Source organism: Pan paniscus, chromosome 8, assembly GCF_029289425.2.
Source record: "Pan paniscus chromosome 8, NHGRI_mPanPan1-v2.0_pri, whole genome shotgun sequence".
Classification (NCBI taxonomy): Eukaryota; Metazoa; Chordata; class Mammalia; order Primates; family Hominidae; genus Pan; species Pan paniscus.
In genome coordinates this window covers 113,495,786-113,510,301 of record NC_073257.2, presented here as the reverse complement: position 1 = coordinate 113,510,301, position 14,516 = coordinate 113,495,786, and the positions used below count along the sequence as shown (strand labels likewise).

At 51.1% G+C, this 14,516-nt stretch overlaps 1 protein-coding gene and 1 non-coding gene across 3 annotated transcripts in view; one reads left to right on the top strand and one right to left on the bottom strand.

Annotated features, from left to right (window-relative positions):
- The window catches only part of FBXW4 (F-box and WD repeat domain containing 4), an 84,567-nt gene extending 70,861 nt beyond the window's left edge, over positions 1–13,706 (top strand). For both annotated transcript variants that reach the window (XM_003825689.6, XM_055093299.2), the window contains exons 7-9: positions 11,892–12,032; positions 12,603–12,744; positions 12,962–13,706. In XM_003825689.6, coding sequence (XP_003825737.4) covers positions 11,892–12,032; positions 12,603–12,744; positions 12,962–13,081 — 403 coding nt within the window. In that variant the 3' untranslated portion in view covers positions 13,082–13,706. The remainder of the gene's footprint in view (positions 1–11,891; positions 12,033–12,602; positions 12,745–12,961) is intronic.
- On the bottom strand, positions 1,420–1,526 carry LOC112441052 (U6 spliceosomal RNA). The gene has a single exon (XR_003029034.1). It is a non-coding gene; the product is annotated as a U6 spliceosomal RNA (small nuclear RNA).
- Positions 13,707–14,516: the final 810 nt, after the last annotated feature.

Here is a 14,516-nt window from a genome sequence, read left to right as displayed (position 1 = left end):
GACCTATAAAAAGAATTATACAGAACAGTGAAAATACATGCAGGTTTTATTCACAATTCTCTGCCTTGGCAGGCTTGACATATTCCCATCTGATTATCTGCCATTCTGTTTTTTTTTTTTTTTTTTAACTTTCTAATTTTGAAATAATTATAGATTCACAGGAAGTTACAAAAATAAGATGGAAAGGTGTTTGTGTAACATCTTACATAATATGTAATAATCAAACCAGGAAATAGACTCTGGTACCATCCATGGACCTTTATTCAGATTGCACTCTGTGTGTGTGTGTGTGTCTGTCTGTGTCTGTGTGTGTCTAGTCCTTTGCAATTGTATCACGTGTAGATTCAGATAACCATCACCACAACTGAGGTACAGAACTGTTTGTTCCATCAGCACAAAAATTCCTCATTTACCCCTTGGTAGTCACACCCATCCTTCTCCCCTCCTCCTCTTCCCATTGTCCCTGATTCCTGGCAACTTCTTATGTGTTCTCCATCTCTATAATTTTGTCATTTTGCAAATGTTACATAAATGGAATAATACAATATGTCACTTTTTGAAACTGGCTTTTTAAAAACTCAGCATAATTCCCTTGAGACCCACAGATGTTGTTGCATATATCAATAGTGCATTCCTCTTTATTGCTGAGTAGTATTCCATGGTATGGATATACCAAAGTTTCTTTTCCCCATTGAAGGATGTTTGGGCTGTTTTCAATTTTTTGACTATTGCAACTAAAGCTATTACAACACGTACAGGTTTTTGTGTGGGCATACATTTTCATTTCTCTGGGATAAATGCCAAGGAGTACAAATGCTGGGTTGTTTGGTAAGTGTATGCTTAGTTTTTTTACCTGCCAAGCTATTTTTTGGAGTATCTTTATCATTTTACATTCCCACCACCAATGTATGAGAGATCCAATTTCTTCACATCCTCACCAGCATTTGGTATTTCACTATTTTTTTTTCTTTTTTAAAATCTGTATTTATTTATGTTTTTTAGAGATACAGGTTCTCATTATATTGCCGAGGCTGGTCTTGAACTTCTGGCCTCAAGCAATCCTCCCATCTCAGCCTCCCTAGTAGCTGGGACTACAGGCGTGTGCCACCATGCCCAGCTAATTTTTTGTGTGTTTTTTGGAGATGGGTTTGCCATCGTGCCCAGGCTAGTCCTGGGCTCAAGCGATCTGTCTGCCTAGGCCTCCCAAAGTGCTAGGATTACAGGCATGAGCCATGATGCCTGGATTCACTATTTTTAAACTATTCTAAAGGTGTTATATTTCATCATGTTTTAATTTGAATTTCCCTAATAGCTAATTATGTTAATATATTGTCATGTGTTTATTTGCCATATATTTCATATATGAATATTCTCTTTGGCGAAACGTCTGTTCATGTCTTTTGCCTGCTGGATTGTTTTCTTTTAATGGAACACTTCATGTATTTGCATGTCATTCTTGCATAAGAGCCATGCCAGTCTTCTCTGTATCATTTCCATTTTGGTATATGTGCTGCCGAGGCAAGCAGTTTGCTTTTTTTTACCATTGAGTTTTGACAGTTCTTTCTGTATTCTAGATATTAGTCCTTTGTCAAATATGTGATTTGCAAATATCTACCCCCAATCTGTAGCTTGTCTTTTTTTTTTTTTTTTTTTTTTGAGATGAAGTCTCACTATGTCGCCCAGGCTGGAGTGCAGTGGCGTGATCTCAGCTCACTGCAAGCTCTGCCTCCTGAGTTCACGCCATTCTCCTGCCTCAGACTCCCAAGTAGCTGGGACTACAGGTACCTGCCACCACACCTGGCTAATTTTTTGTATTTTTTAGTAGAGACAGGATTTCACTGTGTTAGCCAGGATGGTCTCGATCTCCTGACCTCGTGATCCGCCTGCCTCGGCCTCCCAAAGTGCTGGGATTACAGGCGTGAGCCACCGCACCCGGCTGCTTGTCTTTTTATCCTCTTAACAGGGTCTTTTGAAGAGCAAATGTTTAAAATTTTGATGGAATCTAAATTATTGACTTTTTCTTTTATTGACTGTGCCTTTGGTGTCAAGTCTAAGAACTCTTCACCTTGCCCTAGGCCCCACATGTGGTCTGTGTCTTAAATGCCACATTTGACAGCACTAGTGAAGATGCTCTTCTCACCTGCTTCCTCAGTTGCTATAGCTTTGTCTTCTCCATTTTTCTCCATCTCCCTAGGAAAGCATTAGCCATAGCTTTTTTTTTTTTGAAAAATCCATTCTATAGTCAGTCTTTTCAAAATTTTTAAAACAACATGAGATGTTTTAATCAATGAATCATGTTTTTTTTCCTTCAACATTCTCTTTTGATAGTCATCCAAGAACAGGGATGGGAAACTCCCTACTTCCCCAAACAACCATTCCGTCTTTCGGTAGCTCTGTGAGTGAGAATGCCCACCCTTTATCATGGATTGATTTGCTCCCTGAAGCTGTGATCCTAGACAAGAGACAAGCAAGTTGAACCTCTCTCCTGAAGAACAGACTTTTAAATATCTGAAAACCTTGGTTCTGCTCTTCCAGGGCCTCCTCTTCTTCAGGCCAAAAGTTCTAGGTCCTTCAGTTGTTTCTCATTAACATAGTAGATAAGTTAGCCATAACTTATCTGTGCCTCTTGCTGTGATCTGGGGCCCTCTGAGCTTCAGTTTCCTCATTTGTAAAGTGGAAATTAATTATCCCTACCTAACAGAACTGGTATGAACAAAGTTATCGTGAAAGAGTTTCCCATACAGTGCCTGTCACCTTGGAGGCATTCAACTAATGCAAGCTGTCTCTTTCCTGCTCTTCCTTCCCACCCAAACTAGTACCTCGGAGTTTGTGGAAGCTTCTTTTTTTTCTTGAGAGACAGGGACTTGCTCTGTCACCCAGGCTGGAGTGCAGTGGCATCATCACGGCTCACCGCAGCCTTGAACTCCTGGGCTCAAATGGTCCTTCTGCCTCAGCCTCCCAAGTAGTTAGGACTATAGACATGCCCCACCATGCTTGGCTAATTTTTAAATTTTTTTGTAGAGACAAGGTCTCGCTATGTTGCCCAGGCTGGTCTCGAACTCATTGGCTCAAGTGATCCTCCCACCTTGGCCTCCCAAAGTGCTGGGATTATAGGTGTAAGCCACTGTGCCTGGCTTGTGGAGGCTTTTAATTCTCAAAATATCCGTGTCTTAGTGACTAGTGGAGGCGGAGGTGAACCTGCTGAACTCCTGGCACAGGGAAGGCTCTTGACAATGGGCTGTGGGTCACAAAGATGGGCATTCTGATGAAAGTTTTTACTTGGTTACATAGCTGGGCCTTGTGTTTGGCATCATCACCTGCCTGGGCCCAGGATGACACACAAGCCGGGTGGCGGGCTGGGTACACCACTGTGACCCAGCATCATCTCAAATGTTGGGTAATCTTTGAATGGCCTCTTCTGCCTATGGTTGCCTTGGTGAAGGGTACTCTTCGGTACAGATTTATGGTCAGGATGGAGTTCTAAGGCACCATTTATTTGACTGTTATTCTCTTATGAAACCCCTAGATCTCATTAACCCCAAACACTGGGTCTTTATTGAAACCAGAATGGACTCTAATGAGAATAGGTATGAGACAGTGATTAGCCAGGCATGGTGGCTCATGCCTGGAATCCCAGCACTTTGAGAGACTGAGGCAGGAGGATCGCTTGAGCTCAGGAGTTTGAGAGTAGCCTGGGCAATATGGTGAGACCTTGTTTCTTACCAAAAAAAATTAAAAACAGAACAAAACAAACAACTATGGCCTCAGTTCTTCCTGGAGCCTGAGAAGAAACAACCCTGCCCGCTCTGGCCAGCCTGTGGGCTCTGCTGCTTGTGGCAGGGTTGCCCTGGGCACCACTTGGCAGTGCCTTCTCTCCAGCCCAAGGTTCATCCACTGGGAGGAACCAGGCTTTGTTTAAACATCTGTCCTGTCCCCAGAGAAGCTTGGAGGACCAAATGGTACAGCGATTGAGGAAAGATGCCCTGGTGGAGGCATTTGCTTTTGGTGGGAGGAAATGGATGGACAGGATGACTCTCTAGAGCTGTCTTTCCCAGAGAAGCCCAAGTAGATAATAAAGCCATGTAGAAAATAGGATTAAGGTAATGAACAGGCAGGACAAAGTTTGATCTTTCAGTAACACCAAAGCCTGACTGACAGGCCAATCCGAGAGGTGGAGCAGCATTGCCGGCAGGACTTGGGGTTGGGCAGTGAGCGGTGCTGGATGGATTCTTTGCTTTTAACCTGTCACTGCTGAAACTTGAGGAGCGCCTGGATTTTCTCTTTTATGTATGTGCTGGGGCTTGGGCAGAGAGCGGGGAGTACTGGAGGGGCAGTTTGCCCTAAGCATTGCTATACCCTGGATGATGGTGGGGGCTGGGACACATTTAAAGCTGTAGCCACCCACTGGGCACCAGCGCTCCCATCAGGGGAGCCATCACCCACGTCTATGTGTGTCTCTCAGCTACTCACCCTCAGGCAGCCAATGCTGCTTCTCACAGAACCTGGACCCCTTTCAGGGTCACCACTGTTCCCTCAGCCCCTCATTCCATCAAGACCACTAGAGACTGTTCTCCTTGCAGGCTGGGCTGGAACAGGGATGGAGGGGCAGTTGCTAGCTGGAGCACACAGGTCAGAAGGCAGCCACAGGCACACAGCCGTTGCCTAAGTGGCAAGGAGCTTGGCTGTCCCCTTCCCCCTTCCTCTTCTTTTCTTTTTTTTTTTTTTTTTGAGACAGTCTCGCTCTATTACCCAGGGTGGAGTACAGTGGTGCTATCTCGGCTCACTGCAAACTCCGCCTCCCGGGTTCACGCCATCCTCCTGCCTCAGCCTCCCGAGTAGCTGGGACTACAGGCGCCTGCCACCGCGCCCAGCTAATTTTTTGTATTTTTAGTAGAGACAGGGTTTACACCGTCTTAGCCAGGATGGTCTCGATCTCCTGACCTCGTGATCCACCTGCCTCGGCCTCCCAAAGTGCTGGGATTACAGGTGTGAGCCACTGCGCCTGGACTTTTTCTGCTTTTCTGTCTTCTGGAACTGGGTACCATGGGATTAGGCCCAAGGACAGAGGATTACTATCTAAATGAGAAAGAGTCCTTCACCCAACCTCAAAGTGCCAGAATATTTCTGCTTCTGATGGTAGGTGGTCTTCAAGCCCATTCCCTAACTCCCAAGTGCCAGGAATTCCGGTATCTTCATCTTGATTGACCAACCACTGAAGTATCCCTAGCTAGGCCCTGTGATCCCATCAGGCCCTGAGGAACTATGCCAAAGCCATCCTGCCCGAGCCTGGGGTTTGGAGGAATCAAGGCTCATCTTGTGTTCTCTGTCTATGTTTGAGCAGGACCCTTCCTTGGCTAGGCCCCAGGGAAGGTGCCATGTGTTGACTGTGTGGGGCCCAGCTCCTGGCAGCTGGAAGGCCCAAGTGGGTCTGACTGGCCTGACATCACAAATACCCCCTTCCTCCATAGGCTTCCTCTTGCTGTGGGTTTTATTTTTTTCTGCCAAGGGGCATTTGAGATGGACCTAGCACTGGTGCCCTGAGCACAGGGCACAGCTGGGCCCCTGATAGCCTGTGGGCAGGTGGGCTTCAGGATGGAGAGCCCTTTAATCCCAGACCTGAAGGTGTCATAGTAGGTCCAGCCACAGTCACAGCCCTAAGCCCCACTGGGATTGTGGGGTGGGGAAAGGGGTGGGGAGGTGGTTGGTGACCTGGCTGCTCCTAGGGTATTGAGTCCTTGGCCAGGTCCTGTGCTGCCCTGTGTGTGTGGCAAGCCCTGCACACATCCCATTGATTCCCCTTCCCCTTTGGGCCAGGGTCATCCCTGGTCCCCTGTTACACCTCCACTTCCACCTCAAAGCTCCCAAGTTCCCCTTTTCTCAACAAAGGCAGGGGCAGAATAGGCTTCTCACCCATCCTAACAGATGCCCTAGATTTTTCTCCTCTGAGCCTGTGCTCAAGCCAACCCCATGCCCAGAATACCCCCTCTGTGCCTAATGAAACCCTGCTTGCTCTTCAGTATAAACAGCACCTCCACCACGAAGCTCTCCTTGATCCTGACCCCTGTGGCTGGAGTTGGTGGCCCTTTCCACTGAACACAGTGTTGGAACACTGATAAGGGCCACCTGGTCAGCCATGGCTGTGGCCTGGTAGAACTCTCCCTCTGAGCTGGGAACTGACCTTGGTATCCTGAACTGAGCACAGGATATGAGTGAGTATCAGGGCATCTAATGACATTTGGAATAAATGGTAAGGGACATCTGGCTGGAGCCCCTTCTGTCTGGAGAAGGAAGCCGTGTCCTGCACACAGGCTGGGCCACTCTGAGAGCACTGTTAGTGCCCATCCTGCCCAGGTGTGGCTTTGTCTGCCCTGGCCCTCTGCCCCCACCTTGTGCAGGGGCCTGGCCCACAGTCAGGGTGATTACGGGAACTGCCCCTCTTTAAAGTACCTCCCTTCTCCTTTGAAAGCATTACTGATAGCTTTTTTTCATTCTCTTTTTTCTTTACCTCTTTAAGGAACCCTGTAATTTCTTTCTCTTTCTTTCTCCCCCCTTAACTTTTTCTTTCTTGTCTCCTCTGTCCCCCTGAACTCTTTGAAATTGGCTCTCTGCCTGCTGACACCAAACTGATACTCTGCGTTTCACTTCTCCTTATCCCTTTATGGCAACAGATGTTGAAATTTTGTATCCTTTTATCTACCCGGCTGCCCCTTCCTGTAATTATGGCCCCCTTGTTAGCAGTACAAAGTGGGCTGCCTGGCCTTTGAGCCATTGTGTCTGAACACATGTGCGTGGGCGGGTGCTGGGGGTGTGTGCACACAGACACATGCATGTGAGAGGCTGTATGCTTGAGAAGGCCCTTCCTTCTCACCTGATGGGGCTGAGGCAAGTGAAGCTTCCATAGCTCCTCCATTGTTAATGTTTAGAACCTATCTGTCCCCTTGATTCTCTCACTACCTCCACCAGAGGGCAAGCCTCTGGGCATCTGTGAGGTGGAAAAGCCTGCAAAGAGCTGGAAAGGGCTGGAGGTGACCCTGGGTAACTCTTGGGGCAAGTCCTGAGGATGTTGAGGGGCCAGTGATGGAGTGGCTGCATTGTCTGTGAAGGTGGGGAGTGCCACCACCCTGAAGCATATAGATCTAAGATTTACTAGGTGCGTGACCCCTGCACCTTCATTTTCTCATCTGTAAAATGGGGTTAAGAAACTTACCTCCAAAGCCTGTTGTGAGGATTAAATGGGCTGATACGAGTAAAACACTCAGCACGTTGCCTGGTACACAGTATGGACTCAGGATATGTGAGCTGTTGCTGCGGTGGCTACTCTGCCACCAGGTAACCTAAGCAGCCGTCTCATCTGGCTCCAGCAGACACAAAGAGAACAACAGGCCCTTCAGCTTACTTCCCTCTGTTCCCGTCATCCTGAAAGCTGCTACCAGACGGGATTTCCAGGAGCTCTGCCTTTATCATGGATTCAGGCTCTGCCTTTCCTTGCTATACGACATTGTCACTTTTTGTCTGTGACTCTTGGTTTCCTTATCTACAATCGGGGCCTGGACTAGGACAATCACTGTTTGTTCAAAAGCCTCATGGCTGTCTGCCACTCACGGAGTTTGTGCCAGGTGAGGGATGTGCACCCTAAGGCCCACTGTGGCCTGGAGGCCAGACCCTGCCAGCACACTCCCAAGCCTCCAACCAAACCAGATTGCCAGCTGCCGCCAAAACAGCCTGGTTGCCCTAGTGCTGCACCTTTGTTGTTGCTGCTCCTGCCACCTGGGCCATCTCCCTATCTTGTCATTGCCTATGACAGCCCTGTCTGTCAGTGAAGAATCAGTCAACACCCCCAGTCAGAAATGCTTGCTTTTCTTAGCTGCCCCCTTGTAGAACTTTCCGTTGTTCTCTGTGGTACCTACCAACTCACATTTTGATTTGTTAGTTGGATATATGTTGCAGACTTCTTTCTCTCCCTGGATTGAATACTCCTTGAAGGCAGGGACAAAGTCTTCTTGATCAAGTCACAGCTTACATCTCCCTGTAGTTTCCATTAAGCACAATGCTTTGTATACAGAAGATGCTCGACTGAAGGAAGGAGACAGAAGGGAGGAAAAACCTCCCATTCTCTTTGCAGCCATGTTGGGCCCAGCTTATACCTTCAAGCCATCTGTCCCCTAGGCAGCAGAGATGGAAGGTGGTCAACTCTTTTGTCACCCTTCCCTCCTCTCTCTCTCTCCAAAAGCCATTGTTGCATTTCAAGGTAGCACATGGCAGACAAGTGCACAGGTAAGCACAGACTCAAACAGATGCAGGAATGAGCATCCATAGGGTCTCCAGAGAACAGCATCAGGAATTCAGTATGTTAAAAATGACTGAAAAATGGTGTGGGAGCCACGGACATGCTGAGCTGTGGGTTGCGAGGTGGAGGAGGTGGTGACTCAGGAGTGCTCTAGTACAGGCGGCTGTTGGGGAGGCTGGGAGAAGTGCAGCAGGGCACCAGGCTTCCTAGCTCTGCAGACTTGGTGGGCAGGGGTAGGGTGCCAGGGACTGCCCCCTGTGCCCAGTCCAGCTTAGCACTCAGGGCCTGTCCCTGGCGGGCTATCCAGGTTTTTAGGGCCAGCCCCTACCATCAGTTAGCTGCCCCCACAAAGATGGTGATGGGTGTCAGCATTTCATGTAAATGTCCCTCCTCTCTGACTGGCAGGAAGTTCTCTCCCTCCAGCTGCAGTAGAGTCACCTGGGCAGCAGGATGGTTTGGGCCAGGGGGCCCTGACCTCTCAGGGGTGTGGCCGCACTCTGCTTGCTTCTTCTTGTCCAGGTAGTGGGGTTCCCAGGAGCAGCCTGCACACGGTCAGAGCCAAGGAAACAGGTCTCCCCCAGGTTGCCCCTCCTCAGCCTGCGTCTCATTCATCAGGCTCACACAGATGGCCCCATCTGTCTTTATGTTTCCCTGGGTGGAGAGAGAATTGCTGGACTTGACTCAGGGGAGGCTAGGGTGTGGAGGCCCCCAGCCCTTAGTGGCTCCTGGAGGCCTGGGCTTTGTCCACGGGAGTTGGAAGGGAATGGACTTTTTGTCTGGCCCTCTATAGTGACAGGCTGGCCCTTGCTCCCATCTTGGCCTGGGGCTCTGAGCAGCAGCCCTGTTCCCACACAAGCTGTGCAACAGCCAAGGCTCTGCACCCCCCTCTCGCCCCCCACAGTGAGAGGCCGAGAAGCATTCTTAACATTCTTTCCAGAGAAAAGGGGTGAAATGTCTGAATTTGGGGGGTCACCACGTTATACAAATTGCAATCTAATCGTTTTTATAAGAACACACTTGCAGTAAGAAAAGGAGCCCAGGAGGAGGGGATGAGGAGACAGACAGCTTGTTTTGTCCCCTTTTCCCCCAAAGTTTGGGGCTATTGTCGGGCCAATCTCTCCCTCTACCAGCGCAGTTGAGCTAGAGTTTTCTAGTTAAATAGGTCTTGGGGTGGGGGCCGAGAAGGGCCCACAGTGCCATTTCTGTTTGTTTTCCCAAATCAAAGCCCCAGCAGGGCTCCTGTGGCACTGCTGGGTTGCTATTAGAAGAGATGGGCCTTTTCCCAGAGCCTGGTGTGTCAGTTTATGCTCTGAACTTAACCTCACGGGCACCACACAACAGAGCCTTGAGGGTCCTGGGCCCAGGGGCAAAAGAAATTGTATCTTTTTATTGGCCCATTTAAAGTGTGTGTGGCCATTTTAGAGAACCAGAGAACAGCACAGCAGAAAGAAACTTCTCAGCCCCTGCCAGGCTGTGCGGGCAGACCAGGGGCTCTCAGGACTTGTGCTGGCCCCCAGGGCCTGGTGCTCATTGGGCCCTTGGCTCTCCCCCTGAGGGTAGGGACCCCTTGGGCTGTCCTGTATTTCTGACTGCAGATACTTATGGCCATGACATTTTCCAGTGGTGGCATGAATGCTGGGGTAGGGGCCCAGCTTGGCAGCCCAGTCTGGGTGGGCCTTTTATACTGCTGTCCCTGTGCAGCCCCATGAGTGCCCAGCTCTCCTTCCCTCTGAACCCAGGGACCAGGGTGGGCAGGTAGAGCCATGCTGGGCTTCAGTCCTCCCAACCCCCACTGCCTTTCATCTTCTATTTCAAACAAACATGAAATTACTTCTATAGATTAAAGGGGAGAGCTCCTCAATCATTCCTTAAGGCCTCACTAATGGAGGGGGCAGGGCCCCCAAATCTGGAAGAGGGAGGAGAACTGTGGAGCCAAACAGCCCCTACCCAGCATGCACCCAGTATACCTGTGAAAGAGAGAGAATGACTCCCCTACAGGGGCTCTGGCCTGCCCAGGGTGGCTGAATCTTGGCTGGTGGCCCATCTGGGAAGGCAGGGCTTCTCTGGGAGCCAAGGTTAGCAGTCTCTATGGGATGCTGATCTGGGGAGAAGGCCTTCTGCCTGATCCCTCTCAGGAGCCCCCCAACAGACAGAGGCTTGCCATCTTCTCCCCGCAGGCCCAGCTCTGGGCTACTGAGAGGAAGACCAGAACTTCCCTGAGGAGGCTGGTAGCAGGGGTGCTGTCTTGGGGATTAATTCCCCACTGGCAGCAGCAGTGCTCCTGGCCAGGGCCCACTGCCCAGGGCTCAAAGGGGGAAAGGTGGAAGGGGCAGAAAGGAACCCCCAGTCTCCTCCTTTGATTCCTTCGGCCTTCGGGAAGATGGCAGCTCTGTCGGGGAGAAGGGAGGTTGTGGGTCAGGGTCTCAATGAGGTGGAAGGACGAGAGCTGACATCTGCATTCAGACATGTGGCTGGCTGCCTTGTCTGCCTCAAGCCCTTTGCTGACATGCTACTTGGGCCAAAAGGGCTGGTGAGCCATGAAGTCCCCTCACTCCATGCCAGGGCCTCTTACCTGGACATCCCTGTGAAGTGTCCATGGCCTTGTTTCTCCTGTCATGGCATGGGGAAAGCCCAGCGTCTCACGGGTAAAGGAAGCTAAGGCATCAGGCCTGGAGGGCGCCCCTTTTCCTTCATTTCCCCCTGTCATTCTGTGGAAACTCCATACTTCTACCCATCCCCTGGCTGCAGGGATTAGCGGGTGCACTTGATGTTGAGGGGTAGTTGCTAGGGACAGGAGGCCCCCCTACATAGTTGCTAGGGGTCTGGCATCAGGGCAAAGGGTCTGCCCACTGCCGCGGTCACGGAGGGAATTACACAGTCACAAAGAAATTGTTCTTCTCAGTAATCTGCTCTCGGCCACCGGGTGGGGTGAGGGTGGGGGGAGCAGGCTGGAGCCCCACAGGCTGGGGGCTGTGATCACAGAGGCGTGCTAGCCCCGGGCTGGGGGCCAGCTAGACCAGGAACACCAGGGACAGCTCGCTAAGCTGCTTTCTCAGCGATTTTTCTCCCCAGACACAAAGGTGTTTACTTGTTTTAACATCTCCTGGGACTCCCCTTCTCCCTTTGTGTGGTCTTTATCCCCAATGAGGTTTGAGCCCCAGATTACAGGCAGGAATTAAGGCATTGGACTCAGGCAGCTCAGAACTGCATGACCTGCAGGATCAAGAAGTATAAAGTAACCAAGTGTGTGTGTGTGTGCATGTGCATGTGAATGTGAGGGGGGCCGACCCCTTCAGCAAGCCCCCCCATTCATTGTCCTGAGGAGGAGTGGCTGGGTGGGTGGCAGCCGGCACACAGGTGTGATGGAGGGGCTGCTGAGGGCTGGGATGCTGGGGGAGGGGTGGGGCCTGGGACTGGTTGCAGAGGCCTCATGGCAGGGGTGAGGTGGGTAGGAATTGGGCATCTCCTCCCTGAGCCCCCTTCCTTGAGTCTCATTCTAGCTGAGGAAAGAGAACATTTCCCCAAGGTCTGATGCCCTCTGAAGGTGGAACGAACGTGTATGACCCACGTGGAGCAGCCTCTCACTCCGTCCTTCCCTTCCCAGTGGGCAGCTGATGACACACTTGGGCAGTGACTTTCCCCCAGGGGCTGGGGTGCTGGATGTCATGTATGAATCCCCTTTCACACTGCTGTCCTGTGGCTATGACACCTATGTTCGCTACTGGGACCTCCGCACCAGTGTCCGGTGAGTGTGCTGGGCAGGGAGGACAGGTGGTGGGGGCCCTGCACCAATCCTGGTCCTTCCTCCAGTCCTGGGTTGGCCCATGGGAGAGGGCACAGAGACTCCATGTCAGGGCTGGGAAGGAAGAGGCCTGCAAGGTCACTAGACTTCCTACATTTGAGCAGCCCTGGTCCCAGTGGCTTGGCTATAGCCAACAGGCCTTGGCAAAGGCAGGCGTTTCCCAGAGCCTCTGGAGCCGTCAGGGTACTGTCGTCACTCAATATTCTCTCCCAGCCTTTCTTGAGGCCTGTGTTACTTCAACCTTTCTTGAGTCCAGTGACAAGTAGCTGGCCATGTGAAAACAGAAGTGCAGGTATAATCTGCTGTGTCGTCTGGGCCATGGCGAGAGCCCTCTACAGAAGATGCTTTCTCCCATGAAGTTCGGTTTTTGATGAATCTGATGATTTAGGCTTCTTTCTCTTCCATCCCGGAATGGCTCCTTAATGCTCCCCTCAGCCACTCTAGGCCCAGGAAAGCTGGGGTAGAGGTGGAGGGTACCCTAAACCTCCCTCTGCTTCTCCTCTTCCTGGACAGGAAATGTGTCATGGAGTGGGAGGAGCCCCACGACAGCACCCTGTACTGCCTGCAGACAGATGGCAACCACCTTCTGGCCACAGGTTCCTCCTACTACGGTGTTGTACGGCTGTGGGACCGGCGTCAAAGGGCCTGCCTGCACGTAAGTGTCCTGCCCACCTCTTCTCCAGCATGCCAGGACTCATGATTATGGGCTGCATTTGGGAGAGGGTGAGGTAGCCAAGGACGTGCCTAGAAAGGGTTGGAAGAAGCCTACAATGGCACATGTCCCTCTTCCCCTGGGCCTGGGGATCCTGGGTTAGGGCACACCCATGTCCCACTTGGAAAGCTCTTACCACTTCCTGTGCCCTCCCTTCCAGGCCTTCCCGCTGACGTCGACTCCCCTCAGCAGCCCTGTGTACTGCCTGCGTCTCACCACCAAGCATCTCTATGCTGCACTGTCTTACAACCTCCACGTCCTGGATTTTCAAAACCCATGACCGTCAGGGCCACCCCTGCCTCTGGGCCAGGGAAACCAGCTACTCAGGGACTTCTCTTGCCTGGAGGGTACAGTGATAGCTCCTCCTCACTGCCCCACTGTGCTCCTGGGCCTGTGACCCCAGTGCTCAGGCACCTTGCACTAGAGGCTTCTGACTCCTGGGACTTTGGAGCTTACCAGAGATGCAGTCCCTCCCAGGAACCTGTTGGAGAGGCAGGACCTGCTGCTTTAGAGTGTGGCTGAACCCGGGCCTTGCGTCCCTGTTTGGCCAGAGCAAGGATCTGGCCTGGAGAGGCCCACCCTATACCCCTTATTAGAGCCATGACAGCCTACAGAGTGAGGTGAGGTGCTCCCACCTTCCCAGATGGTTTCTTTCTGCCCCTTCCTGGAAGGAAAGGTGAGGCTGCCAATAGCCTCCTGGCACCAGCCAGACCTCACCCTTGACCAACCTCTTGGGGCTGGGGGTTCATTCCTGGGGCACTGTGGCCTGGTTTTGCTTTGAAACCAAGAAAGAGCAAAGGGAACCCAGCAGTTCTGAGTGAGTTCTGAGCCAGCCCTACCTCAGGCTGGCTGTTGAGACATGCTACAATTTTCATTTTTGTAAAAATAAAGCTTGATTGTTCACAGATCTGGTTCCTCACTGGCTGAGTAGTCCTAGGAGGCTCCAGGAGAAGGGAACAGCAGACCCAAGCTCAGGGTTGTATGTGCTGCTGAAACGACAAGAGCAGCCTCATGGCTCTGTGTCCCAAAGAACAAAGGTTTCTTTTTTTCAGGAAGAGTTCCCATTGACGACCTATCCCTTAGCCTTTGGGGTGTGGAGGGTCACCTGTGGGTTTGGAGAGGGGACTGTGGAAAGGGTACAGGCTGCTGGAAGCTCAGTTGTTACCTGTGGTGACCCCTACCCCAACACACACCCTTGGCAAAATTATGACCCTTATTCTGGCTTTTTAACCACAATGCCTTAACATCCTGTGTTCTATTTCCAAGGTTTCTGTTTTGTTTTTTGTTTTTGTTTTGTTTTGTTTTGAGACGGAGTCTTGCTCTGTTGCCGAAGCTAGAGTGCAGTGGCATGATCTTGGCTCACTGCAACCTCCGCCTCCCAGGTTGAAGCGATTCTCCTGCCTCAGCCTCCCGAGTAGCTGGAATTACAGGCATGCGCCACCATGGCCGGCTAATTTTTGTGTTTTTAGTAGAGACAGGGTTTCACCATGTTGGCCAGGCTGGTCTTGAACTATTGACCTCAGGTGAGCCGCCCGTCTCGTCCTCCCAAAGTGCTGGGATTAAGACGTGAGCCACTGCACCTGGCCGGTTTCTGCATTTTTAAAACTTTTCCCTTGCCCACACATCTTCAGGAGTTTCCTCTGAGCCACTTCTGCAAGCTATGGTAGCACAGGGTCCCTCCAGCCTGGTCTTCCTCTGAGTTTGTGTAAACAGGT